This window comes from Sabethes cyaneus, chromosome 3 (genome assembly GCF_943734655.1).
Source record: "Sabethes cyaneus chromosome 3, idSabCyanKW18_F2, whole genome shotgun sequence".
Lineage (NCBI taxonomy): Eukaryota > Metazoa > Arthropoda > Insecta > Diptera > Culicidae > Sabethes > Sabethes cyaneus.
The window spans coordinates 27,923,209-27,948,321 of record NC_071355.1 but is presented as its reverse complement, the minus strand read 5'-3'; the positions used below and the strand labels follow the sequence as shown (position 1 = coordinate 27,948,321).

Sequence of the window (25,113 nt, the reverse complement as noted above, 5' to 3'; positions counted from 1 at the left end):
TTCGCAGATCTTGGTTTTCAGTCCACGGACGTTTTGATAGAAAATGCCCAATGACTAACCGTGGGTATTTGGCTGGTCTATTATCGTTGCAATCGCATTCATAATATTGTTCGGTGCATCAGTGTCGATTGCATTGCCATGGGAGTGTGGTCGGAAGATCTCCTCACCACCGAATACAGGGCCGGGATGACTCGGTTGGCAGTATACTATCTCATTGTTGCATGTATGCTCATGAAGAACGGCAGATGGCTTAACTGTATCGGCGCCAGAAGGGGCTTCCATCATGCTTTACTGGGTGCATCCCACGTTGACGATGATGAAAATGGCTGGCCTATTCGTCTACCTGTATATGATGAGCATGACTTGAGTCCACCGGCGGCATTCCTGATAGATTTCCCTCGGCGAAATTCTCACAATCCTTGCAGTGTTTTTTGTCCGATAATCCTCAAACAGTCGAAAATGTACGTTTCCCGGCCATGTTTCGCAGCATAATGTTTTATCCTTAAATTGTTGATTGACTCCAATTTTGAAAGACACGAAGTTGAGTGTTGCAGGATCTTTCCCTGCAGGAACTAGTTTCACAACTTTAGGTTGATCTTCAGCATGCAGCGCAAGACATTTAGTGACGCGACTAGCGATTTCCTTCTCAGTGGTAGATGGGTGAAATGCAGACAAATATATCCACGCCATGTCCTCATCTTGTTTCCGGTGGAGATTAACAGTATGAGCCGTTTTGGTCTTGTAGATGTTGGCAGTCATCAAAGAAGGCGAACTGACAGGATAGGATTGCCACTGTTTCCTCGCCGTCATTTTGGCGTACTCTGCAGACCAGTCGAACGAGTAACATTAGGCCATGCGATAGGGGTAGCGTACGGCGTGTTAGCATTCGGTTTGGCATCAACTTTCGCTGTTAGGGCAGTTAAAGCTGTGTGTAATTTATCGATATCGTCTCTCATCGGTTGTATTGCTTTCGGCATAAACGATAAACATTTCCCATCAAAATCAGTTAGCAGCGCTTGAAAATGTCCACTCGAGAATAGTTTAGCGCACGGATCACACATCCAGAATACGTTGTTGCTACCAATGCCCAACGCCTCTCGTACAGGATTGTCAACTTTAGCACAAATGACATGGAAAGTAGCACCACAGAATCCTTGCCTTATGAAGCATAAGAAGGGTAAGAAGCATGTTCTGATAGAAGTTTGAACTCCTCCTTAGTCAAGAAAAGGGGATGCTTGAGCTATTCTCAGTGCTACATTCTGCACAAGAAGTTAATCTAAGGTTATGCAAGAGAAAGTTACGTTAAAACTGACACGATACGGTGTAGTTAGAGCATAACTCAGCTTAAGGCCCAGACACAATGCGTACGGATTTTACTACTTTGCGGAAATTTGACAGAAAACCTATGGAAAAACTGTCAAATTGCTGCAACGTAGTAAAATCCGTATGCATTGTGTCTGGGCCTTTAGGTCTTATAGAATACGGCGTAGTTTGGAGATAAAAATGCAATTCATCGCAATTCTCCTGTATTCTAAAGCCCCAAACCCAATGCATACGGATTTTACTACGTTGCGGCAATTTGACAGTTTTTCCATGGGTTTTCTGTCAAATTTCCGCAACGTAGTAAAATCCGTATGCATTGTGTCTGGGCTTTAACACCTGGCTGCGAAGTGTGTCGAACAGAAAAGAGCAGGTCACAATTTCGAATGTGAAATGTAGCATCAAGACTGCTTTTTCCTTATAGTACAGTTTGTGGCAGTACGAAGTTTACCGGGTCAGCTAGTACCACATAAAATCAGAGTTATCGTACGCAGAATAAACTCGCTACTTATAGCTCGCTTTTTCACAAACAGATTTATTACTTGTGCAGGTTAGGCACAAACGCGGTGTGATGTTAGTTTAGTAAATTAATACAGAACGAAGTACCTTGTGAGATGTATATTTGACGTTATTGTGTTTTTAATAAGGTGATTGCTTTGTTTACGCGGTCCCAATTAGAACCGAAATTCCATCACGCGTTATGCAAAAACGTGGGTCACTTTCTTATTTATCATTCCGTCAATGTTAACAATGTTGTTTTGTTTTGTTGTGTACGCATGAAATGAAAGAACTCGTCATTTTAGATATCTTGAAGTTACTTCCCTGGGATGCAGAATTCGTTTTCTTACCCAGTATTTGAAAATTCAATAAAAGAAAACTGCAAGTCATAGGCGAAATGCGTATCTGTCGCGAATAAATAAAAATAGTAGAATTTAATTTGGAAAAGTTTTCTTTTATTTTTTTAACTTCAGTTACGCAGTACTGCTAAGTGCTACACAATCGATTTTCGGAGATACAAATACCTACTTTGAGATGTTTCTCTAAAATTACCTGAAAACTCTACCCCTGCATGGCATAATACAATATTTGATGAAAAATTATTTATCCGTATAAACCTTAACCGGTTTTTAGCATTAGTTGTATTGGCTACTATCCTATTATCAGCTATTTCCATGCTAAAATTCCCATTAACGCAAAAAAGCAATTGCATAAAATTAAAGATAACCTCACACATTCGACCGGGAGTGTACCGACTACGACATGTGTACCACCGAAAGCCGCCTAGGGGGAAATGAAAAGTGAAATCAGCTGCATTTTTTCCTGTTATCAGCACGAACAAAATGCAGTCGCCAGTCCGCTATCGACACCCTCGTTGCCATTAGACTAATCAAATGAAGCAAAACACTCCAAATCTAGCCCCGCGCCGCGTCGTCGCTCGGACGGGATTAATAATCAGCACACCACAGGCATAGAGGCATAGGCCAGGAAAGTGCTCGGCACTGTGTGCGATTTGATAGCCGAGTCGTCCACCAGCCGATCGGGACGGGAATACGGACACTACCTTCCCACTATAGAGTCTACAAGGTCACGTTTTTACTGTAGTTCGCACCTTTTGCAGTATGTATGTGCTGACGAGCGTAAAACGAGATAATTGAGTTGCGGACAACTTGGTGGGGAAGTGGTGTAAGTAATTGCTTTTTACCCAAGTAACTTGCAGTGAGCATCAATGGATGCTCTTGTTTCAATTTTTCGATACGTTCAATACTGTTTTGAAAATAGGTAGTTCTTATTTAAATTCTAATAATTATGTGCTTTAAAAAAATAATGAATTGATTTTACGAACCAGTAATTGGAAAAAAACTTGTACTTACGGTGAGTTTCTTCCTCTCCTTAATCTCGCGTTGCAGAAGTTTCTTCTGCAGCAGCTGTCGACTGGCAATGCTGGCCGGTGAGTTGAGATTGTTTTTTGTGATGAAACTGGCCAGCTCGTTGATGGAACCGAACGAATTCGGCAGCATGGCTTCGGCCCATACCTTTATCACCTTCCACGCTTCCTCGTCACTGGGCACGTGATCTTCCGGTGGGGGTTTCTGCGGACGGAAATGACAAAGGTTCCTTGATTAGCTGAAAAAGCGGAAGTTTTTTTTTTGATGGTAGCAGTTTACCTCTCCGGTACTGGTGATGAGATCGGGTAGCTTCGGGGCCGCTAGCTTGGTAGCTTTACGCATTGCTGCGTAACAATAGCGGGAGTGACCGCGTGTACCCAGTCGCCGTGGTCGAATACCGGGAAACACCTGTTTCATTACCTTACCGAAGTCTGCCGTTGACAGCGGTTTGATGTCAATTCGCTCGCAGTACGCACTGTTTGCAAAACACAGAAGAAACAAATTTGTTATAAATTTTTTTCTAAGGACGAAGCCGACGAACTTACGTGTAATCTTCATACACTTCCTGCTTCGGGATGGAAACATTGGGATCAGGTTCTAGGTGCGATCGTACCCAGTTTATGGTATGATTAATCTCGGAACGGGTACCGAGTGGATTCTGAGATTGACGCAGTGGGTCTGCGATCAAATTTATAAAGTTAGTTACAGTGTTTTCTCAAAAAAACAATTTATACCAAATCACCTGTTTCAGGATATCCACCAGGCATACGCAGGTACAGAAGTAATCGTTCTGGGGGTCGAAGATTGGAAATCTTCTCCAGTATATCAACAATTTGCTTTTTGGAGTTGTCGCTGTAACGAGAACAAACACATACAGATTTCAATCATATTTAGCAGTACCACGCTAAAGTTGTAAATTTGCTCCTCTGTCGCACGTGTTAGGAAATGACGAATTGATTGTTTGCTTATCTCTAACTGCGATTTGAGCTCGAGCTGGAGCTCTTGAGCCACCCTAGCGGGTACACACTTATCAGCAGTACCTCATGCTGCGCGAGCTCTGGAACTCTCGTTCCGCACACAAACACTAAAATCGAACGATAAAAAGTCGATGCATGATAAGAAAACCAAAATAGCCGAACCAATCAGCTGTGAATTGAAGGCCAAAGTTTTCAAATAACGATAATTTTTGCACTATTAATTTGTGCTCAGTTTTCTGTTATTGAAAACAGTTGTTCATCTATTAAATATATATTGTTTCGACGATAAACAGAAAAGATTATTATAATCACATAATTCAAATTCCGTCGGCAGTAGGTATTACGATTTTTAGTTTCCAACGAACGAATTGCATCGAGAGGTACGGTACGAGAACCTTCTTTAAAACCCGAATTAATCCACCTAGCGGCGTGACCTAGCCTTTCTACTGCCACAATAATCATTATTTAATTTCTCATGGACTTAATTGTAGATGTATAGATGTTATATTAGACCATATTTTTAAATACCCGTTCCGTATTCCTCAAAATCCTTATTTGCCAGTAAAATTCACAACGTATTGTGTAGAATAATTATATTTTCTTTCCTTGGGTGCGTAAATACATGTAAACGTCATTTATGTTACTTGATGAACACCTTATTTAGTTTTATAATATTTATAGAAAAATAATGTAAACACAAAAGATAATTTTTACAGACTTGAATGAATATGTATAGAAAATAAGAAATTAACCCTCTAACGGGTCTACAGACGGCCTTAACTTTCGGGCTTCAGAGCCACATACGAAACTTGTTTTGAATTGACAATATAAAGTATTTGTTCATAGCAGATTTTTTGATATTTTGATATTAATACCATGCATTCAAAAGTTAGCATCTTTGAAAAACAAGAGTTCAGAAAAATTATTATTATATTTCGCTTTTGAAGAAAAAGGATATCTACAACGAAATGATTAATCTCAAAATTTTACTATTGGTTTGCTTGGCTTCAATTTTGCAATATATCTGAATTAGAAAAAAATTACTGAATAGAGCATTAGATATGAAAACGAGAAATGGAACTATTTCTTAGCTAGCGCTCCTTTAGATAATTATTTTTGCATGAAAATCAAAACTTAAGCTTCTTTTGAATGTACTTTCATGAAAAGATAGTCATTAGCTTGATCGCATCGTTTTTACAATGTTAAAGGGTTAGGAAAACAAGATGAGGTCGAAAAATAGTGCCAAAGCTGCGCCATAAACATGCTTGAGAATGGGAAATACGATCGATATGATTCCCAGTGCTTGTCTTTTTTTTGATTTATTTATTAAAACATGATACATGACATAAGACTTCTGTCCTTTAAAATATCACTAACGAAAACAAATCTTACAAAATTTCTGTGCAACGTTTACTTCTTATTTTTCATATAACATTTCTAAGCTCTAGTATCTATTGATTGAAAAGAGCATCTATTGATGCGCAGAATTTGTTTGGAGTTTGTACAAATTTATTTGGAAAAATCAACTCACTAGTATTTTTGATTCTATACACCACTATACCTACATGCTTAAATAAACTGCTTTTCTTCGCTTTTTGCTTTTCTTGTACAATTGTGAGTAACAGCAAGTGAAGAAAATGACAATTGAAATCTGAAATCAAAGAAAAGAAAAAACTTTTCGATTGAATCCCACTATTTAATATTTATTTGCAACAGATACGTAGTTCACCTACGACGTGCAGGCTTCATCAGTGTCTTATTTCAAAGCGTATACGTATCTGTCGCGAAAAAATATCAAATAGTGGAATTTAGTCGGAAAAAGTTTTTTCTTTTCTTTGATTTCAGAGTTCGTATTCCACGAAGAGGCTTCAAAAACTTCAGACAATTGACATGATTCTCACTTTTCTTGAATTTCATTGCAAATTTTAAAATTGCAAATTGTCATCACATACATACATACATACATACACACATACATACATACATACATACATACATACATACATACATACATACATACATACATACATACATACATACATACATACATACATACATACATACATACATACACACATACATCACACACATCTCATACATTGAATACAATCAACATTTGATTGATATGTTTTGATTTCACACGTTTTAACGGTTTAATATACGGTGCTTAAGTGTTAAAGTTTGAATAACTTTTGAATGAAGCGTCCGATTTTAAATAACTCGGTTTCGTTTGATAGATCTCAGCAGTAATTTTCAAATAATCATAAAATGTGTGATGTTTTTCATTAAATTAATGCTTATATGTTACATAAATATGTTTTAAAAACTATTTTTTCACATTTCTTTATGTAACTTTCAAACTACAAGTCCAATCGTCATGAAATTTGGAAGTTAAGGGTTTGCAAGACTCCTCTTTCATATGCAATCAATTTTGTTCAAATCGGTTAAGAGACCTATGAGATAATGAAGTCCCATATTTTTCGTATTTTTATACATAACTTTTGAACTAAAAGTCCGATCAGTATGAAATTCAATAGCGACCAATGGGACACCTAGACCTTTCATTTGACACTAAGAACATTAAAATCGGTCCAGCCATCTCCGAGAAAAGTGAGTGAGATTAAAAGCGTCACATACACACACACACACACACATACACACACACACACATACATACACACACACAGAAAATGCTCAGTTTTCGAAACTGAGTCGAATGGTATATAACATTCGGCCCGCAGGACCTTCTTTCCATTTCCGGTTTTCCAAGTGATTTCTATACCTTTATACTATATATTTATATAGTAGAAAGGCAAAACGTTCAACGGAATCAGAAAACGAATCGCGCTAACTTCTGTTATGCGCAACGACAAGCAGGAGAACCTGATTATCGAAAGATCAGAGGCGGCCAGACGTTGGAAACAACATTTTGATGTATTGGTGAATGGTGATTAAGACGGATCGGTTAACAGAAATAGGATAACGATTGAGGATGATGGACAAGCTGTGGATCCACCAACTCTGGACGAGGGTAAAAAAGCAGCGAGAGAGCTGAAAAACGGCAAAACAGCTAAAAAGGACGGCATCCCCGCCGAACTTTTGACAGTCGGAAGCAAACGGCTGTATAATGCAATCCATCAGTTTATACTAAAGGTATGAACTGAGGAGGAATTACCTACGGACTGGTTGGAAGGTCTCATATGCCCTATTTACAAAAAGGGTCATCGACTTAAATGCGGCAATTATCTCTTCAATTCTGCATACAAAATTTTCTCCCACTTCCTGTTTCTCATACTGAGGGCGTTGCAGGAAACCTTTGTTGGCGAATACTAGTGCGGTTTTCGAGACGAACGCTTCACGACGGACCAAATGTTCACCTAGCGAGAGATCCTCGATAAATTCCGGGAATTCAACTTGTAGACTCATCATTTGTTTATAGACTTCAAGGCGGCGTACGATTCAGTTAAATGGAACGAGCTGTGGCAGATTATGCTTGAGCATGGTTTTCCAACAAAACTGATTAGGCTGATACGTGCTACCCTTGATGGTTCAAAACCAAGCGTCAGGATAGCGAGTGAGACATTGGACTCGTTTGTGACGTTAGATGGTTTGAAGCAAGGTGCCGGACTATCGAATTTGCTGTTCACCATTGCATTGGAAGGTGCTATTCGAAGGGTAGGCGTGCAGAGAAGCGCTACCATCATCACGAAATCTCCTATGCTCCTAGGGTTCGCGGACGCCATCGATATCATCGGTGCCTGTTAGTGCTGTGGAAAAGGCGTACACGCATCTTAAGGAGGAAGCTGCGAGGATAGGGTTTATCATAAATTCTACCAAAACAAAGTATATGGTGGCTGGTAGAGAGCGTGGGATACTTTTGAAGTGGTCGATGAATTTGTTTAGCTTGGTACGTTAGTGACATGTGACAACGATGTGAACCGTGAAGTAAAAAGGCGGATGGCGGCTGGCAACAGGGCCTTCTACGGATTACGTAGCCAGCTGAGGTCCCGTAGCCTACAACTCCGTACAAAACTCGCGCTCTACAAGGCGCCAATTCTCCCGGTGGTACTCTACGGCCACGAAGCGTGGACGTTGAAAGAGAGCAACCGACGAGCTCTTGGCGTTTTCGAGCGTAAGATCCTGCGATCAATTCTTGACGGCATATTAGACGAAGGAGTAGGGCGCAGGCGCATGAATCATGAAATATATCAAGTATACGAAGATGCGGATACTGAGAAGCGATTAAAATACGGCAGGCTACAATGAGCTGGCCACGTAGCAAGGATGCCGGTTGACAGACCGAGGCCGATGACTTTGAGGCAGACCCTGTATCCGTTGGATGAACGCTGTTGACGAGGTGCTAGAGGATGCTAGGGGCGACTGGACAGCGGCAGTCCGAGACCGAGAAAAGTGAAGACGACTCCTAAATTCGGCATGGATTCGATAAGCGGATTGTCGCCGAAAAAGTAAGTAAGTATGTTTTATCAGTCAAAGCAATTGTATTCAAGTGTCAACGGCAAATCGGCATCGGACTTTTTATAACTTTCCAGCTAGAAGATGACGCCTGTCAGCAAAGGAAAGTTTTAAGGAGAAACCAAAAGTGGCTCACGTTATTGTATTTGAGCGACAAACACTGTACTGTACATCTCATGTGTTCGTTGAAAACCTAAACGTTTATTTGAATGTTGCTTTAGTATTAGTAATATATGTCAAATATCAGAGCTTGCAAATGTAAACACAGCTGATCCGCAGCCAACCGCTGCGACTGCAAATTCCCGAAATATGGTTCGTTTTCTTTAACCATTCATTCCGATTCATTAAAGGTTTCCAGCAGCAACCGAATAATGCATAGAATCAATAGGATAGTTAGTTAATCCGTTTGCATTGAAGGCTAGTTCCGTGTGTTTACTTTACTCTAAGCTTATCTATGCGGGAAAAGCTGAAAGCTCTTTAAAAGCTTATTGATGTGGCAAAACTTTGAGACAGTGGTGCTGTTTTTTCGGAAATCGCTAGTACAACGAAATATGTGCGCAACCAAATATCTATTAAATAATTCCAGATTATACGTTTTATGAACACGTAATGATCAATATGATCAGTTAAATTTATTTTCCATTAGCAATTATGTTTTGCTGAGCGTTTGTTGATATATAGCGGATCGATAAATGAAATGACAAGTTTTAGGAAATTATAACAGCACTAGAAGCACTGATTACGTGGTGAAAGCGTGCTCTGCCAATACAGATGCATTTTTAAGGCACAAAACAATACATGCGTCAAACGGTAGCCATTTATCCAGCCATCTTTGAGCCATTTTCGGTTTCCCCTTAATTAAGCTTCATTTTCTACCCCCGCATTCGGATATTCCGGTAGAATTTCCGGTGATATAAATGATCACATTTCCGAGGGTAATCCCAGCCTCCACCACATCCACTCCATGTACTGTCACTGGAGAGATTTAAATGACCTCCGTGAGTAAGTAGAAAGTTGCTCACACACCGTCCTGTCCGTTCGTTGGTATGTAGTAGAAAACCATCTTTCTAATTGTTAGCTGAGAACACATTTTCTATAAGCACTTTTGCTCTGAGTTGCCAAGTTGCAAGAATTTTTAAGAAAGACCAGGTGAGTAGGAGCTCTTCAATTACTTGGCATCAGCAATAACCATATCTGGAGTGATGTCAAAAACATCCAGATCAACTGCACCATCAGAGACATCCGACGCAGCTATTTCAGCATCAGATTGTGTAGTACAGTCACTCGCGAACACAGAAGAAAAATGATCGCCAAACAGTTCGCAAGGTTCGGTAAGTGTCGAGGATTCCATTCCACCCAGGATCACACTAGACGGAATGGAAGAGTTTTTCCTCTTGGAGTTCACGAATGTCCAAAAGCTTTTAGGATTATTTCGCAAATCAAATTGCACCCGCAGTACATAGGATTTGTAAAGAGAACTATTCAGCCTACGGTAAGCGTCACTGGCATCTTTGAAAGCGCGTTGCTCACGAAGTAGTCTGTTTTGCGTTCCGATGCCGTTTCAATCTGCGCAGCTCACTGTTACTTCAAGCAGGTTTTAAAGGAGGTTTAACTCTAGGTACATTTCCATTCAGTCAAGTGCAGACAGCATTGCAAAACTGCCATGTCATATCATCCACGTCCATCTCGCCCAATAATGCAGCCCAGTTCAGGGAAGAAAGGTATTGATAAAGTGCTTCAAAGTTTATACGACGATAATTTAGAGGTGCCATTCCGACATTGGTAGAAGGAGCGTCAACGGGATCTACCGCTATAGGCAAAAATAAATCCAGTGGAGGATGGTGAGGATGGACGGGAAGCAGCGAAGAAATTGCGCAAATCACTGAGATCTCTTGATCAGGAAGGCAGTACACGAGGTCGAGTGTTCGTCCAAGGTAATAACTCAGTGGATTTACTTGTTTTAAATGTAGTTATTCGAATCTATCAACCACAGCAGCACTAGCAGCGGGAAGCATGAGAGAATTGTCGTATTGTACTCCTTCCTCCCCATTAAACCAGGAAATTTGCAGTTGATTGTAATCACCGCAAATCAATATTCTGTGGTCAAAAACCTCTTTCTCACGTAGCTCACGAGTCGAGAGGATATGCTCGTCTATGAACCTGACTACCTTGCTTCTATCGGGAGGGAAGTAAACTACTACAAGCAAAAACTTCGTGCCTCTGATAACAGCAGAAACGTAGACTTGTTCGAGACAACTTCCATAGTTTAGATCGAACATCGAACTAGGAAACTGTTGGGCCACGGCAATCAATACGCCACCAAAAGAGCTTTTGTGACTATTCTTTGAGCTATGATCACATCGATAAACGTTGAAGGCGGTTCCAAACAGCTGAAGGGAATTGATGCAGCCATCTAATCCGGTTTCACAAGGAACCTTAGACCTCGTACATGCTGATAGTAGGCTCTAATGCCATCCGTGTCACTGGTGTGTGTTGATAGTTCCAAAATAGTACTCCCTTCACGAGGAGATCCCGAGATGCACACACGAAAAACAATACGACTGCTAAACGCGGGCCGAAACTTGAAGGCTTCTATAATGTCAGTTTCAATGCGCCCCGTATGACCTACAAGTCCAGGAGATAGTTGAGACGAGCTGGAAGCGTTCGAAAGATCAGGAGGAGTCACGTCCAAAACGGCACCGTACTTGCCTGAGAGTGGTTGTCGGGAGATCCCGTCACCAACCGCGACCGAAGCGTCAGGACGACTTTGTTGGCAGGAACGAACAAGAGAAGCGGGACGATTATATTGATAGGAACCATCAGGACGTGCGGCTTGGTCGGGTGGCTCAGGGACTCCCTCGCAGCAGCAGGCAATGCGTCCTGGATGTATACGGCAACAGGTGGTGGCGATACAGGTACGGTAACAGGTTTCTTTTAATTGCTAGACAGAATAATCGATCCGCTGTTTGTCATTATTCACACGTTTTTGATACATTGGACAGCTGGTACTCCATGCTGAGTGGTCGATGCCAACTATATCTACACAGGTAGACTTTCGTTGTCGGTTCGTTTGATCACAGTTAACGCACTTTTCATAAACAGCTTCACATTCGTTTGCTTTGTGGTCACCAGCACATTTTGGGCAGCAGGGAAGTTTATCGCATGTGGACGCCTTATGACCATAAGCAGAGCAGTTATAACATCGGTTAACATTAACAACATTGGCTCTTGATATCATGACCATTCCTCACCCAAGTGAGTGGTTGTACGGCTTATGATAACGTCTGATCCGGAGCGAATCAAGACACGTGGTGTTTCGGCTGCACGCTAAGATGGCAGTCCCATCTCGAGATTCGGTGGCGTAGCCCTAGTAAGGCAAGCTAACTAAACCAAACTACTGCGGAAATTTAAGCGAATATGGATCGGAATATTCAGCATTGACCTAGGCAACGAAACGATTGGGGGTTGCTTAAACACTTAATTTCTAAGAGACCTGTTGATGGGGATAATTGACTCTAATAATCTATTGGAAAAAATTAACTTGAATGTATCCCGTCGTATTCTCCGAAGTCATGCTCTCCTTTGGACTCTAACTCATCGTAATCAATACGGCCGAAATAATCCTTTGCACTGGTGTTATGAACCACATGTTTGACTTTACAATTGTAAAACTAGGTTTAAGAATGAAATTTTAAAATTAAGATGAGATATGTCTATACCATCTAGACTAAAAGTAATAAATAAATAAATAAATAAACCCCATAAACTCGGTATCGTAGCTCTGCAGAAAATCTGGCGCAAAGGATAATAAGTTTGAAAGGTCCGCGGCGAAAACGTCCAGTTTTATCACAGCAGTGACACTACTAAGCAACTGGGAATGGGCGGAGTGCAGGATCGCGTGATATATTAGAAGGCGATTAACGAGAGAATGTGTCTACTTGTGCCTCAAGTTTCCCACATCATAGAAAATTAAAAAAAACAGTTCCAGATATTATTTTCCCTGAATTGCGAAGAAAATTTGCTACCGTTGTCAAGTAAAAATAATTTTTTCCGCCTGTGAATTTTTAAAATCGACGATATCCGCGACAATCAAAAAATCCAAATTAGGGTTATGGGGCCAAGCCCGGTATAGTGGTTAGCATTCACGCCACTCACGCCGCGGACCCTGTTTCTGTTTCTGTTTCTGTTTCTGTTTGCAGCACAAGGTGGGGCAGTTAGAGCCAAGTCTGTCCAGGGCTGAGATAAGGTGGTTGTGATAATGTTAAAAGAATCCGTGCGGATTACGCTAGCTCCATAATGTATTGGTGATTATGGATTAATGGGCGGAAGAAGAGTGACAGAACTTGGCTTGATATAATTGTGTGCTTGGTCAATATAGCATAAGATGGCTTGTACTTATCTTGTTTTCTCCTTCCTTTGTTTGTTTCCTCATCTTGTTCGTAGTCAATCTTGATTAAACCTGAAGCAGGCTCCACGCCGGCCGTCCTCTCCATCGTTGTCACCAGTGTGGTCATCTGTGGCTGGTCTCTTGCCTCCCCTCAAAGCAACATTATTGTTGCCGTGAGAAGAAGCGATAGAGATCAGGCAGAAAAGAAAAGAAAAGAAAAGAAAAGAGGAATTTTTTAGTCAACATGTTGATTGCAATTTTCAAGTTAGTAATATCACGAGAATTCTATGTCTGTCCATCACCTATGCTACTACCGACTAACTACTCGCTAGGCTGGACGCTACTCATCTCCCAAATACCCATGTCATCACGATTGACCCAGCGCTGTTCCACAACCTATGCTCATTAAAAGCCACAGCCGCCTCTTTATCTACCATCTTTGCAGTATTGTAGCTGATGGCGTAAATTTTCGAATATTTAGTGCGGAATATTATTCAAGAGCAATATTATCGCTCAGAACTATCGAAAAACTACTTGAACTTCCGAAAAATAGAGCAGATGCGATGTAATGGGGACTGGTACTCGCTCGTATTATTCCCGGTGGCATTAATTGCATATTTGTAGCGGTAGTCAACCGATTTGTCGGTATGCTCTTCAGACCGTGGTCAATTGAAATGATTCTGTAACTAAGAAGGGATGAGGTGGATCAAAAAGAACTTCACTTGGAGATATGTATATATGCCGTGTTAGGTCTTAAGTGCAAGCTGTCACTAAAGCAAGACTTAATAAGATGTTAACGACGTTGATAATTCTGTGAGGATGGTATTGAATCGAAAAATAAATCCTCATACCACGGCCATATATTATGTACTATGACCCCATTTTAGGAAGTGGAAATGATTGAGGACAGCCCTTCGCTATCGCTTGAATCAGCCAGAGAATCGAATACCTGTTTTTACTTGAAGAAGTTTTAACTCTAAAAAGATTTAGTTAGAAATGGAATTTCAGTTGAAGTCTGCCAGCATTGGGCAATGGACAGAACAAGATATATATCGAGGCTATAAATCTTTTCGAGTGATCCACTAAGTCCGACCGCGACGACAGCCGCAAGAATGGAGAGGAGCAGGCCGCCGGTGAGTTGCCACCGTTCGACTTGATGGACTCTCCGACAGAGGCTCATCAGCATTAGGAAGGCCCTTGGGAGACAAACAGCGTCATACATGATCATTTTATGTTGTTAGTTGAATACCGTTAATGCGGTTAGTCACAAGACATGCAAATCATTCTAATAAAGGAGGGAAACAAAAAAAAAAAAAATTATAATTACATCCAAAACAATACAATAGAGGTGACAGTAACAGCAACGATAGCAATATTAGTAATAATAGTAATAGCATAGGAAACTGATACAGGAAACACAGCTACTGACTATAACTTCCTGCCCATTAATAATTGTAATTTGGCAGCATAGGTATAAGAATTTCCGACTCATCATAGAACACTCAAACATATATTCATTCGTACCTATACACCCATGCACACTCATACATGCATACACATGTATACATGTACGTGTGTGTATATTTTCAGTGCTGTGCTGTCCATAATCGCATAACAGCCACAAATTCTATGGCAATCTCATAGAAAATGTCTCGATTACGCAAATAAAGACATCACATCATTTTTGAACACTCGTTCGTTCTAACTAGCGATACATTTTAATTTTCATGAGTAAGTCAAAATCTCATGAATGGTGGGTAGGATTTGGTTTCAGTTTTCTAGAGAAATTTCTGTGCATACCAGCAATTCATCTAGGGAACCGAGTAAGCCCTCCCGGTGCTTCGGCCCAAACGGATTGAATTTAAAATCAAATCCGTTCGATTTCGCTCCATTCCGCTTTCCGAGACACATGCTACACATAAAGCTAAATTATGCAATACTACATACTACACATATATCCAACTTAAACTATAAACATTCTACATGCGGAACTAAGAATTTTTAGGTCGTTTGGCCGAAGTACGCGTCAAACCACCTACCCATGGGAGGGCACGCCACTCACGCCGCGGACCCGGGTTCAAATCCCAACGCCGCAGAAGTCACGAATGACTCAAGTTGCTAACATGACTATAAAACCTAACAAAAAAAAATTGGGGTTTTTTAGCACAATTGGTGATTTCAAATTTTTGAAACATTTTTTTGTGTTCACAAATCACGTACATCGCGTACATATAAGATATAACCCGCATGTAGAATTTCGTTTGGCCTTATCGAACAGGTTTAGAAAATCCTCGTAGTATTAAAAAGTCATAACTTTTTAATACGAATGAATAAACGCGTAAAATTTTGGGTAAATTTTGAATTTTTGAGTCAAAATTGGTAGCTCTCACACAGCGTACAGACACGATCAACAACTGAACATAAATATATCATCGGAATAAGATGCTGATTAAAGAATGCTGCAATACTTATTAAAAAAATCCAGGTTTAAAAAAATCCGGTACCCAGTTGTTAATGTTTCCAGGTTTTACGATTTATCTGACTAGACTTTGAAAAATCTTACTACTAGAAAAAGGTAACATCATACTATGACATCTTTATTTTTTAAAGAGAACCTAGAAGTTCATAGAGCTATGAAAGGTTTCAGCGAAATCGGAAAGAACAAATTTAAAAAAAATGTTTTCGTCATTTACCATGGAATACCGCTACCAAAACCAACACTGCAAAGCATGCGTTTAATGTCTCATTTCCCCAACAGTACCTACGTTTTATATAAATTGATTGGTGCGTAAACGTTCACGTTTCTGGCAAACATAGCTATAGTGCGCAGATCGTAAAAACTAAGCAGGGGGTGAAAGTGATCTAAAGTAAAAACATGATTATTTTTCAGCGTTTTGTCAGCTCAAAACCGGAGAAAATACTCAAAGCGTTTGACGCATTCTAGATTAATCGTTCAGTTTTGCCTTTGTTAACAAATTTAGATTGAACTAGCCATAATTTTAAGACGATACACCGCACAACACGACAGCATAATTTTATGTCAACACTTACAAATCCAATAGTCTACTAGCTAACTAGCAGGTTGTGCATTTGAGGCGTTAAAAGCCGTACCACATACTGGCTGGCTAGGGGATCTAGAGAATTTGCAGACAACCTTTAAATTCGACTCTTAAAAAAATCTATTCAAACGATTTTCTTAAACAGAAACGTTACATCAGGAGAGAAAAAAATTTGCACAACAGTTGGATCAAATTACGTTAGCCGTGAGCAAAAACAGAAATTAAAAATCAATAAAATGTGATGTAGTAAACATCTGAAAAATTGTCGTCACAACAATCTCAATAAGGTAAAGCTCTAATAGATACTGTCAATAAAATATGTTTCCTCCATTGTCGCTAGCCTGGCTACTAACAGCTGATTGTTACGAATACATAACATGCGAATTGTTATCCTTCTGCTAAGTGCAAAGCATCGTAAAAATATTACAACTTGAAAGTGTGCAAATTCAGAATTTCCTAACAATATTAATGTCACTTTTTCGCTGCCGGCGAGATTTCATTATCGCCTACCAATTTGAACGATATCGTATCAGAAAAAAAAGTGTCACACTTACCCGATAGCATTCTCGAATATCTGCTGAATGCGAAGCTCTCGCTCCTTGTCATTGGCACAGTCATCTAGCGGTGAGGGCTGCTGTTGCTGGTGCTGCTGCTGCTGTAGCTGAAGGGATTGCTGCTGTTGTCCGCCTGCCAACTGATCTCCGGTCGCCAGATTCGTAATCCCATAGCTGGCAGTTAGCTTGCTAAGCATCAACTTGTCAGCGCCCAGCTGGGAGAGAAAGTCGCTCATCCCGCCGATTCCTCCACCGGAACCCGACAAACCAGTAGAGGAGGAAATGGCTGATGTCGAGGAGGATGCTGCTGCTGTCTGAACCGCTATGGGGGGCGGAAGCCCTACCGGAGGGCCGCGCGGAAGCGTCTGGTGACCGTGCAGCACGGTGGCTGGCTGCGGCTGGTGGATTGAATGCAAATTTTGATGAGCTGCAGCCGGTAATTTTCCATGAGCACTGATTGTAGTCGGATTCGGCATTGGAATCCCCAACGGACGACCCTGCTTCCACGGTTGAAAATGATTGGGTTGGGACATTTCCTCCAAAACAACTGCACAAAACTTTGGCCTTGAATGAGTATTGCACCAAAAACCATCCACTCTTTTTCTTTATTCACCTCGGATAACCGAACTGCTTCAACTTCGACTTCGCTTACACATTTACATTTTGAACACTCACAAAATCTTATTTTTGCACCTTTTTTTATGTGCAAATGAGATGGAGGCTCCTACACATTACCCCTTGTCCGTCAATAAGAGTTCGAGCAAATATTGACCAACAAGAACATGCAAAAGAACTTTTTTCAACTTGGATGCACTAAGGTCAGAAGCTACATCGCACTTTTCTAGCCGTGGTGGCAAGATAACTTCACTTGAAACATAAAATAACTCGACACTACCTATCGCTTTTTGATCAAATACGTCACATATTTTCTTATGGGTAACCGAACTCTTGCTTTATCCCATGGCTTTATCCATTATAATATCGAATGAATATTCATTAACAATATCTCTGAAGTCTTCTGCCGATGGTAGGCGCCTTTTGGAAACACTTGACACACAGAAAAGATGATAAAATAGCTGAACTTCGAAAACAAAATGATAATTGATGAGAAACCGAAACAGATGCGAACAAACGCACAAATTCGCGACTGACAGACTTGCCAGACAACACGGAACAGATCAAGATTACGAATTTGCGATGATTGCGATGGAAATGGAAAATGAATTACCAAAATGGCATGACGGGCATGACAGTTTACGAATGAACTGCATCTGTAAAAACGAATGAACTCTGGCCGAAAGATTATGTGCAGGGTTTACCCAGAGACATCGAAAGGAAGTGGGTCGAAAATCCAGCTTTTTACGAGCCATAATGGTGGACGTGTTCGTAATATTTGAACAGCTTTGTTGACATTTCCCTAATACATCGCACGTTTTCTTTCCGTACATTCCTTTTGTTTTACCGTGAACGCGCGGAAAGAAAACGTGCGATGTATTAGGGAAATGTAAAAAAAAAAATGTTCAAATATTACGAACATGTCCGCCATTATAGCTCGTAAAAAGCTGGATACTGATTACCATTGATTACCTAATTAATTCGTAAATGATTACAAAAGTAATATCTGATTATTACGCACTTATACGCCTTATTGGAAATCCCTTGACGTAAATGAAAATAAAATTAACAAAAGGGCGAATGTCGCAAGCGTAAAAAAACGAGTGAGGATTGATTTTTCTATGCTAGTCCAGCGTAAAATAACTCTCACTCCTCAAGTAACAATTTCAGGCTGATCAAACACTTTTATAGGTGATTTTATCCAGCTTTTTACGAGCCATAATGGCGGACGTGTTCGTAATATTTGAACAGCATTTTTGACATTTTCCTAATACATCGCACGTTTTATTTCCGTACATTCCTTTAGTTTTACCGTGAACGCGCGGAAAGAAAACGTGCGATGTATTAGGGAAATGTCAAAAATGCTGTTCAAATATTACGAACACGTCCGCCATTATGGCTCGTAAAAAGCAGGATTCAACCTGCGGCTGAACTGCATGGTTCAGGTTTTGATATAAAAACCTTTTTTCAGCTCTTAAACATCTAAATATGATGATTTTATCAAGATTCAGGCTTCTCATCAACCTTTATGCTGCCAAAAAAAATCAATTTTAAATTTATAAAAATGAAACGTGTCATTTTTACTTTGCAGTGAACATTGTCGAACGCTATATTTTTAATTTCGAATAACTTTAATTCGTGTCCAGATTTTAACGAGCCATAATGGCGAACGTGTTCGTAATATTTGAACAGCATTTTTGACATTTCCCTAATACATCGCACGTTTTCTTTCCGTACATTCCTTTAGTAAAAAATGAAAATGTTCGTGATCTCGTGTCCATTCAACTCGGTCTTGGGCCACTCGTCGCCAATTTCCTAGTCGTCTCAGAAGTCGCAAATCGCTTTCAACCTGATCGAGCCATCGTGCACGTTGGGCCCCCCTGTTTCTGGTGCCGGTGGGGTTGTTGAAGAGGACAATTTTCGTCGCACTGTCGTCCGGCATCCTTACGACGTGTCCGGCCTACCGTAGCCTGCTAACTTTCGCTAGATGTACGATGGGCGTCTCCCCAAGCAGTGCCTGTAGCTCGTGATTCATACGCCTCCGCCATTCTCCGCTTTCAGTTTGTACTCTACCAAATATCGTCCGCAGCACTTTCCACTCGAACACGGTAAGGGCGCGTATGTCCTCCTTGAGCAGCGTCACGGCTTCAAGTCCATAAAGAACTACCGGTCTAATAATGGTTTTGTACCTTGTTAGCTTCGTGCGGCGGCGTATGCTTCCTGATCATAGCGTTATACGAAGTGCAAAATAGGTTCGTTTTCCCGCTTGGATGCGTCGCTGGATCTCCTTAATAGTGTTGTTGTCCGTGGTCACCAGCAATCCCAAATACACGAACTTCTCTAACACTTCTAGTTCGTCGCCGTCATCGGTTAACGTCCGTGGGAGACGCGCGTTTGTTTCCTTTGAGCCTCTTCCTTTCATGTATTTGGTCTTCGACGCATTCAGTTTTAGCCCAATTCTCCTAGACTCCGGTTTCAGTCGGGTGTAGATTGCCTCCGCCGTCGCAAAGTTCCTGGCAATAATATTGAAGTCATTTGCAAAGCCTGGAAGTTGGCTAACCTTGGTAAAAATCGTACTTCTCGTTTCGATGCCCTCTCATCAGATCACCCTCTCAAGAGCGATATTGAACAGCATGCAGGATAAGCCATCACCTTGTCTTAACCATCGTCGCGTCTCGAAGGAACTCGAGAGTGTCCCAGAGATGCGTATGAAACACATCACTCGATCCAACGTAGCTCTGATTAGTCGCGTCAGTTTGTCCGGAAAACCGTGTTCGTGCATTATCTACCATAGCTTGTCTCGATCGACTGTATCGTACGCTGCTTTGAAATCAATAATGGTGTGATGCGTGGGCACGTTGTACTCCCGACATTTCTGCAAGATCTGTCGGATAGTAAAAATTTGGTCCGTAGTTGCGCGAGACCCCATGAAACCCGCTTGATAATTCCCTACGAAACCTTGTGCTATCGGTCGCAGCCGGCATAACAGGCGTAACCTTGTTGGCGGCGTTTACCAGCGTAATACCGCGATAATTGCAGCAGTCTAGCCGATCACCCTTTTTGTAGATGGGACAAACCACTCCTTCCATCAAGTCCTCCGGTAGCTTTTCCTCCTCCCAAATCCTTGAAATAACCCAGTGTAGAGGCTTTGCTAGCGTTTCTCCGCAATGTTTATAAAGCTCTGCCGGTAGGCGGTCCTTCCCAGCGGCTTTATTGGTCTTCAGCAGCCCGATTTCTTGTTTGACTTCTTAGAGATCAGGTGCTAGGACATTGCTATCTTCCGTGGGCGCTCCTAGGTTAATTTCCGTTTCGCCTCCTTCTGCGCCTTCGTCATTGAGGTGTTCATCGAAGAACTACTTTCATCTGTCGACCACCTCGCGCTCGTTTGTGATTAGATTCCCTCCCTCGTCTCTACCCAGCTTTTTACGAGCCATAATGGTGGACGTGTTCGTAATATTTAAACAGCATTTTTGATATTTCCCTAATACATCGCATGTTTTCTTTCCGTGCATTCCTTTAGTTTTACCGAGAACGCGTGGAAAGAAAACGTGCGATGTATTAAGGAAATGTCAAAAATGCTGTTTAAATATTACGAACACGTCCGCCATTATGGCTCGTAAAAAGCTGGACACATTTACAGCGTCTGCCATTATAACGCGTAAAAAGCGTAAAAAGTTATTTTTGCGTCTGCCATAATCTGTGTTCGTAAATAATATTTGACACAACTGATAGCCTCATTTCGAACAACTCGTATTCGATCACTAGCTCTGTTTCAAAAATGATAAGTGAACAAATGAACAAAATGAACGCTTGGTGTTGTCGTTCTGTCAATTGACAAAGGAGTACAAAAGACTTCTTCATGTTCAACAAAACGTAAACATATTTTAATCTTGTGTAATGAAGATGTCCTGCAGGTGAAAGTGGTTCGAGTTTTACTTTCAGGATTAACGGGAATTAGAGCGACCAGATTCGCTCCCTCGAAATGGCTCTTCGATTGTTGGTTAACTGTGGAGGGATTCCTGCATTGGGAAGGTAAGTTTACCCGTTACTTGAGGACGATCAGATATAATTTCATTATCTTTAGAACCGCTGCATCGAACATGAATCAGGTTCAATTGCTCAATCCTACCCGGTGTAGTCGACAAGCGAACATTTTCCGCTTCAATCGTCTAGGGCGGAGCAGTCGATCGGAATCATTCGCTCCCCGGCAAACGATAGTCCCAACCGAAGTGCAGGGTTTGGTGATAGATTCCGGTCATATCGATCCGTCGAAATTGTGGAAATCATTCGTGTTCACGGTTGCTTTTAGCACCGGAAGTTTTATTGGCGTTACAATATGGGAGTACGAATCGATTAGGTCACGGGCAATGAATGCGTTGCGTAACAAACTGAATATGCACTGGTTCAAGGATCGAATAAAAGCCGGTCGGCAAGAGGCGGAGCAATGGCGCAAGGACGTTAACGGATGGTGGAATCGGTTAACGCCGGGCGAACGAGTGTTCGTTCCCATTTGTGCTCTGAATGTGCTGGTCTTTGGGCTGTGGCGGCTGCCACGGTTACAGCCGATGATGGTCAAGTATTTTGCTTCGAATCCAGCAGCAAGTAAGTTGAAAGTGGTATTTGCGGTGAAGTGTAACTTTGAATCTGTTTGTAACTTATTTTACAGGGGCAGTCTGTTGGCCAATGTTTCTGTCTACATTCAGTCACTATTCGCTGCTACACATTGCGGCAAATATGTACGTGTTGCACAGTTTTAGTAACCCTGCAGTTGCCACCCTTGGAAGGGAACAATTTCTTGGGCTGTACCTGAGTGCCGGCGTGATTGCCTCTTTTGCCAGTCATCTGTTCAAAACCGTTACGCGACAGCCCGGGCTTTCGTTGGGGGCTTCCGGAGCGATAATGGCTGTGCTAGCTTACGTTTGCTATCAGTATCCTGACACCCAGCTTAGCATCGTGTTCTTGCCCATGTACACATTTTCGGCGGGAGCGGTAGGTTTATGTTAAATTTAAAAATTTCGTAACGTAATTTCATATGAATAATTTACAGGCAATCAAAGTTATAATGGGAATCGACTTGACCGGGGTACTTCTTGGGTGGAAAGTTTTCGATCATGCAGCTCATTTAGGAGGGGCTCTGTTCGGTTTGTTCTGGGCGTTTTATGGTAGCCAGCGTGTTTGGCCTATGAGGGAACATTTTGTCGGCTACTGGCATGAGCTACGAGGCCCACCGAAAAAATAGGCAGTTACAAGTGTTCAATTATTTTATTCGTTGGCATCAGTTTGAGACGATATTAATGTAGTTTCGAATTTAAATTGTAAATTTTCTTAAATTTTGTATTTTTGGAAGTATGATTTAATACTGCGAATATATGCCAAGTCGTAGAAATTTCACGAAATCTTTAAACAAAATGTTGCTTTAAACCTTGGTAACAATGTATGTCCATTTTACGCAATGAGAATGAAAACGCTTAAACCTTGTCTTTATAATTTTATTCAGATTTTTTCAAGTGTTTTCTTCGTTTGACAAAAGTTAAACCAATTTAGTAAATAAAACTCTGGTCTAAACGTGTATTTGTAATTTAAATTTATTCTAGAAACATGAAAATTCTCTTTTATCCAAAAAATTTAAAAGGAAATTAGTTCTCCGGTTTTCGGTTTTCCCGGAACTTGTAAAGTGCGCAACAAATTCCACTTGCATGCAAGCTTTGTCAAATGACAGCTCAACCCATTCGAATGACGGTGTATTTTTCGATTTTCCTGTGCTTCTTCATTCTTCATGTATTTACCGGTACCGGCTTCAAAAGTGTATTCTGGTTTTTAAATTGTTGAAAAGTTAAGCTCTGGATTTTTAACCAGCCCTGTTTTTAGTTTCTTCTTGCATTATAATTTTTCCATTCGAAAACACGGTGTTTTTAGGCCATTCCCTGCGATCGCTGCTAAAAACCAGAGGTAAAACTAAAAAATTTTTATAATCTACGATGCGAGAATTTGTTTTTTTTGGTGATTCACAGCGATGACGGTTATTACGCTTATCTCGTCCAACAAATCCTTCGGAGGTTTGCAGAAAATCTACTCGCACAAGTCCAAGGAGTTAGACTGCGAGATGAAGTTTGCTATATTCCTGCCGCCGGCGGTTGAGGACGGTAGTCGTGTTCCGGTGCTGTATTGGCTGAGCGGATTGGAATGCAACGAGACTAACTTCATTCAAAAAGCTGGAGCCCAACGTTATGCTGCGGAAAAGGGACTGATTGTGGTTTGCCCGGATACATCACCTCGTGGTGTCAATCTACCGGGTGAGGATGATTCGTGGGATTTCGGTAGTGGCGCCGGGTTTTACGTTGATGCCAGCAAGGATCCATGGAGCAAGCACTACAAAATGTTCAGCTATGTTTCGCAGGAATTAATCGATGTGATCAACAATAATTTTCCGACCGTCCCGGAAAAGCAGAGCATTGCTGGACACAGCATGGGTGGTCATGGTGCATTGATCTGTGCGCTTAAGAATCCTGGACTGTACAAGTCCGTTTCTGCATTTGCTCCAATTGCTAATCCTACCAACTGCCCGTGGGGAGTGAAAGCCTTCAGTGGTTACTTTGGCGATGCTGATAAAGATGAATGGAAAAATTGGGACGCGACTGAGTTGGTTGCCGGCTATAATGGACCTCCATTAGAATTGTACATTGATCAAGGTACCGAAGACACTTTCCTGAAAAATGGTCAACTTTTACCGAACAATTTGGTGGAAGCTTGTAAAGCGGCACAGTTCCCGTGCGTTTTGCACATGCGAGAAGGTTACGATCATGGCTATTTCTACGTTTCCTCCTTCATTGGGGAGCACATTGCCTACCACGCTGACCATTTGAAATAAGAGCTTGCTGAAGAAAGTTTTCATTGTAAAGGTTGAAGGTGATTTTTATTTGAATTTGTTGTATGGTTATAAACCGAAAGTCTATTGAGCGATTAATATGTTCTTTTTATATTCGTATCATTTGTACTGTAGAAATAAAGATGCTTAAAATGCTCCTACTATATAAGTGAATACAATTTTCATTCTCTATTTTGCCCCGACAGAACTTTTGACTGACTTTTTTTACTGATTTCTTTTCTGGTAAAAGTTTGAACCAGCTCTTTAGCATACTTGTGGGTTTTAATACGTTATTTTACTAAAACAATAAGTTTCGATATTGTTTGGTTGACGGAATCCAGTGAATAGAGCTAGCTTGCCAGCTATGCCAGACTCAAACGTGATTCCAACCCGTGATATTTTCAAGTTAAAGGTCATTGGTAAAGCCTTCACTGTGTAACTTGCGGACTCGATTGCCTGGAAATTAAATTAAAAAAAAACTTATCCAATTCAATTCTACTATGTATATTCTATTCTTGACAGATACGTATTTCGCCTACGACTTGCAGGCTTCTCAGTGTCTGTTTGCGAACTAAATTAGCCAAAGCAATTTTACAATTTTTATAGGAGCTTAAGGTTACGTGATCTACCTATTGGCTGCGTTAGTCAGTGTAAGATTAGATCAATAAACTTTCCGCTACATCCATCTTCCACGCAGAGCAGTTGTTTACTACTTTTGCGTTGTCAATGGTCAGCGGAAGGTTGTTGATTGTTGGTCGTTGAAGATATGTTCAGCTACTTTTGAGCTAAAGTGGTGTGTTGGACCCTTTTCGGCATCTCTTGATGCTTTTGTTACCTCTGCCAAGCGTTCTTTAGTACGTGTTTCCAGATTCTTTCTAGTCTGGCCGATGTAAACCTTTTCGCAATGTGGGCAGCTGATTTCATAAATCCCGGATTTTCTGTGTTCCTCAATCGGGTCTTTAGTTGATTCCAACTTA

General features: G+C 41.0%; 3 protein-coding genes across 3 annotated transcripts in view; 2 read left to right on the top strand and 1 right to left on the bottom strand.

Annotated features, from left to right (window-relative positions):
• The window catches only part of LOC128740957 (uncharacterized), a 29,061-nt gene extending 11,278 nt beyond the window's left edge, over positions 1 to 17,783 (bottom strand). Inside the window, exons 1-5 of the mRNA XM_053836533.1 lie at positions 16,657 to 17,783; positions 3,949 to 4,058; positions 3,752 to 3,884; positions 3,486 to 3,681; positions 3,192 to 3,410 (exon numbers count right to left, since the gene is read on the bottom strand). Coding sequence (XP_053692508.1) covers positions 3,192 to 3,410; positions 3,486 to 3,681; positions 3,752 to 3,884; positions 3,949 to 4,058; positions 16,657 to 17,189 — 1,191 coding nt within the window. The 5' untranslated portion in view covers positions 17,190 to 17,783. The remainder of the gene's footprint in view (positions 1 to 3,191; positions 3,411 to 3,485; positions 3,682 to 3,751; positions 3,885 to 3,948; positions 4,059 to 16,656) is intronic.
• A 3,357-nt stretch (positions 17,784 to 21,140) lies between these two features.
• Positions 21,141 to 22,825, top strand: LOC128740958 (presenilins-associated rhomboid-like protein, mitochondrial). The gene is made up of 4 exons (XM_053836534.1): positions 21,141 to 21,303; positions 21,356 to 21,873; positions 21,938 to 22,260; positions 22,319 to 22,825. Exons 1-4 carry the CDS (start codon positions 21,254 to 21,256, stop codon positions 22,508 to 22,510), a joined length of 1,083 nt encoding a protein of 360 aa, XP_053692509.1. The 5' UTR covers positions 21,141 to 21,253; the 3' UTR covers positions 22,511 to 22,825.
• A 254-nt stretch (positions 22,826 to 23,079) lies between these two features.
• Positions 23,080 to 24,292, top strand: LOC128742163 (S-formylglutathione hydrolase). The gene is made up of 2 exons (XM_053838408.1): positions 23,080 to 23,220; positions 23,283 to 24,292. The coding sequence occupies exon 2, from the start codon at positions 23,285 to 23,287 to the stop codon at positions 24,137 to 24,139; it is 855 nt and encodes a 284-aa protein (XP_053694383.1). The 5' UTR covers positions 23,080 to 23,220; positions 23,283 to 23,284; the 3' UTR covers positions 24,140 to 24,292.
• Positions 24,293 to 25,113: the final 821 nt, after the last annotated feature.

Excerpts from the sequence above, each read along its gene's own strand:
- LOC128740958 (XM_053836534.1), top strand. The coding sequence starts at position 21,254 with ATGGCTCTTCGATTGTTGGTTAACTGTGGAGGGATTCCTGCATTGGGA. Across the intron at positions 21,874-21,937 it reads TGCTTCGAATCCAGCAGCAA|GGGCAGTCTGTTGGCCAATG; the intron begins GTAAGTTGAAAG and ends CTTATTTTACAG. Across the intron at positions 22,261-22,318 it reads ACACATTTTCGGCGGGAGCG|GCAATCAAAGTTATAATGGG; the intron begins GTAGGTTTATGT and ends AATAATTTACAG.
- LOC128742163 (XM_053838408.1), top strand. The coding sequence starts at position 23,285 with ATGACGGTTATTACGCTTATCTCGTCCAACAAATCCTTCGGAGGTTTG.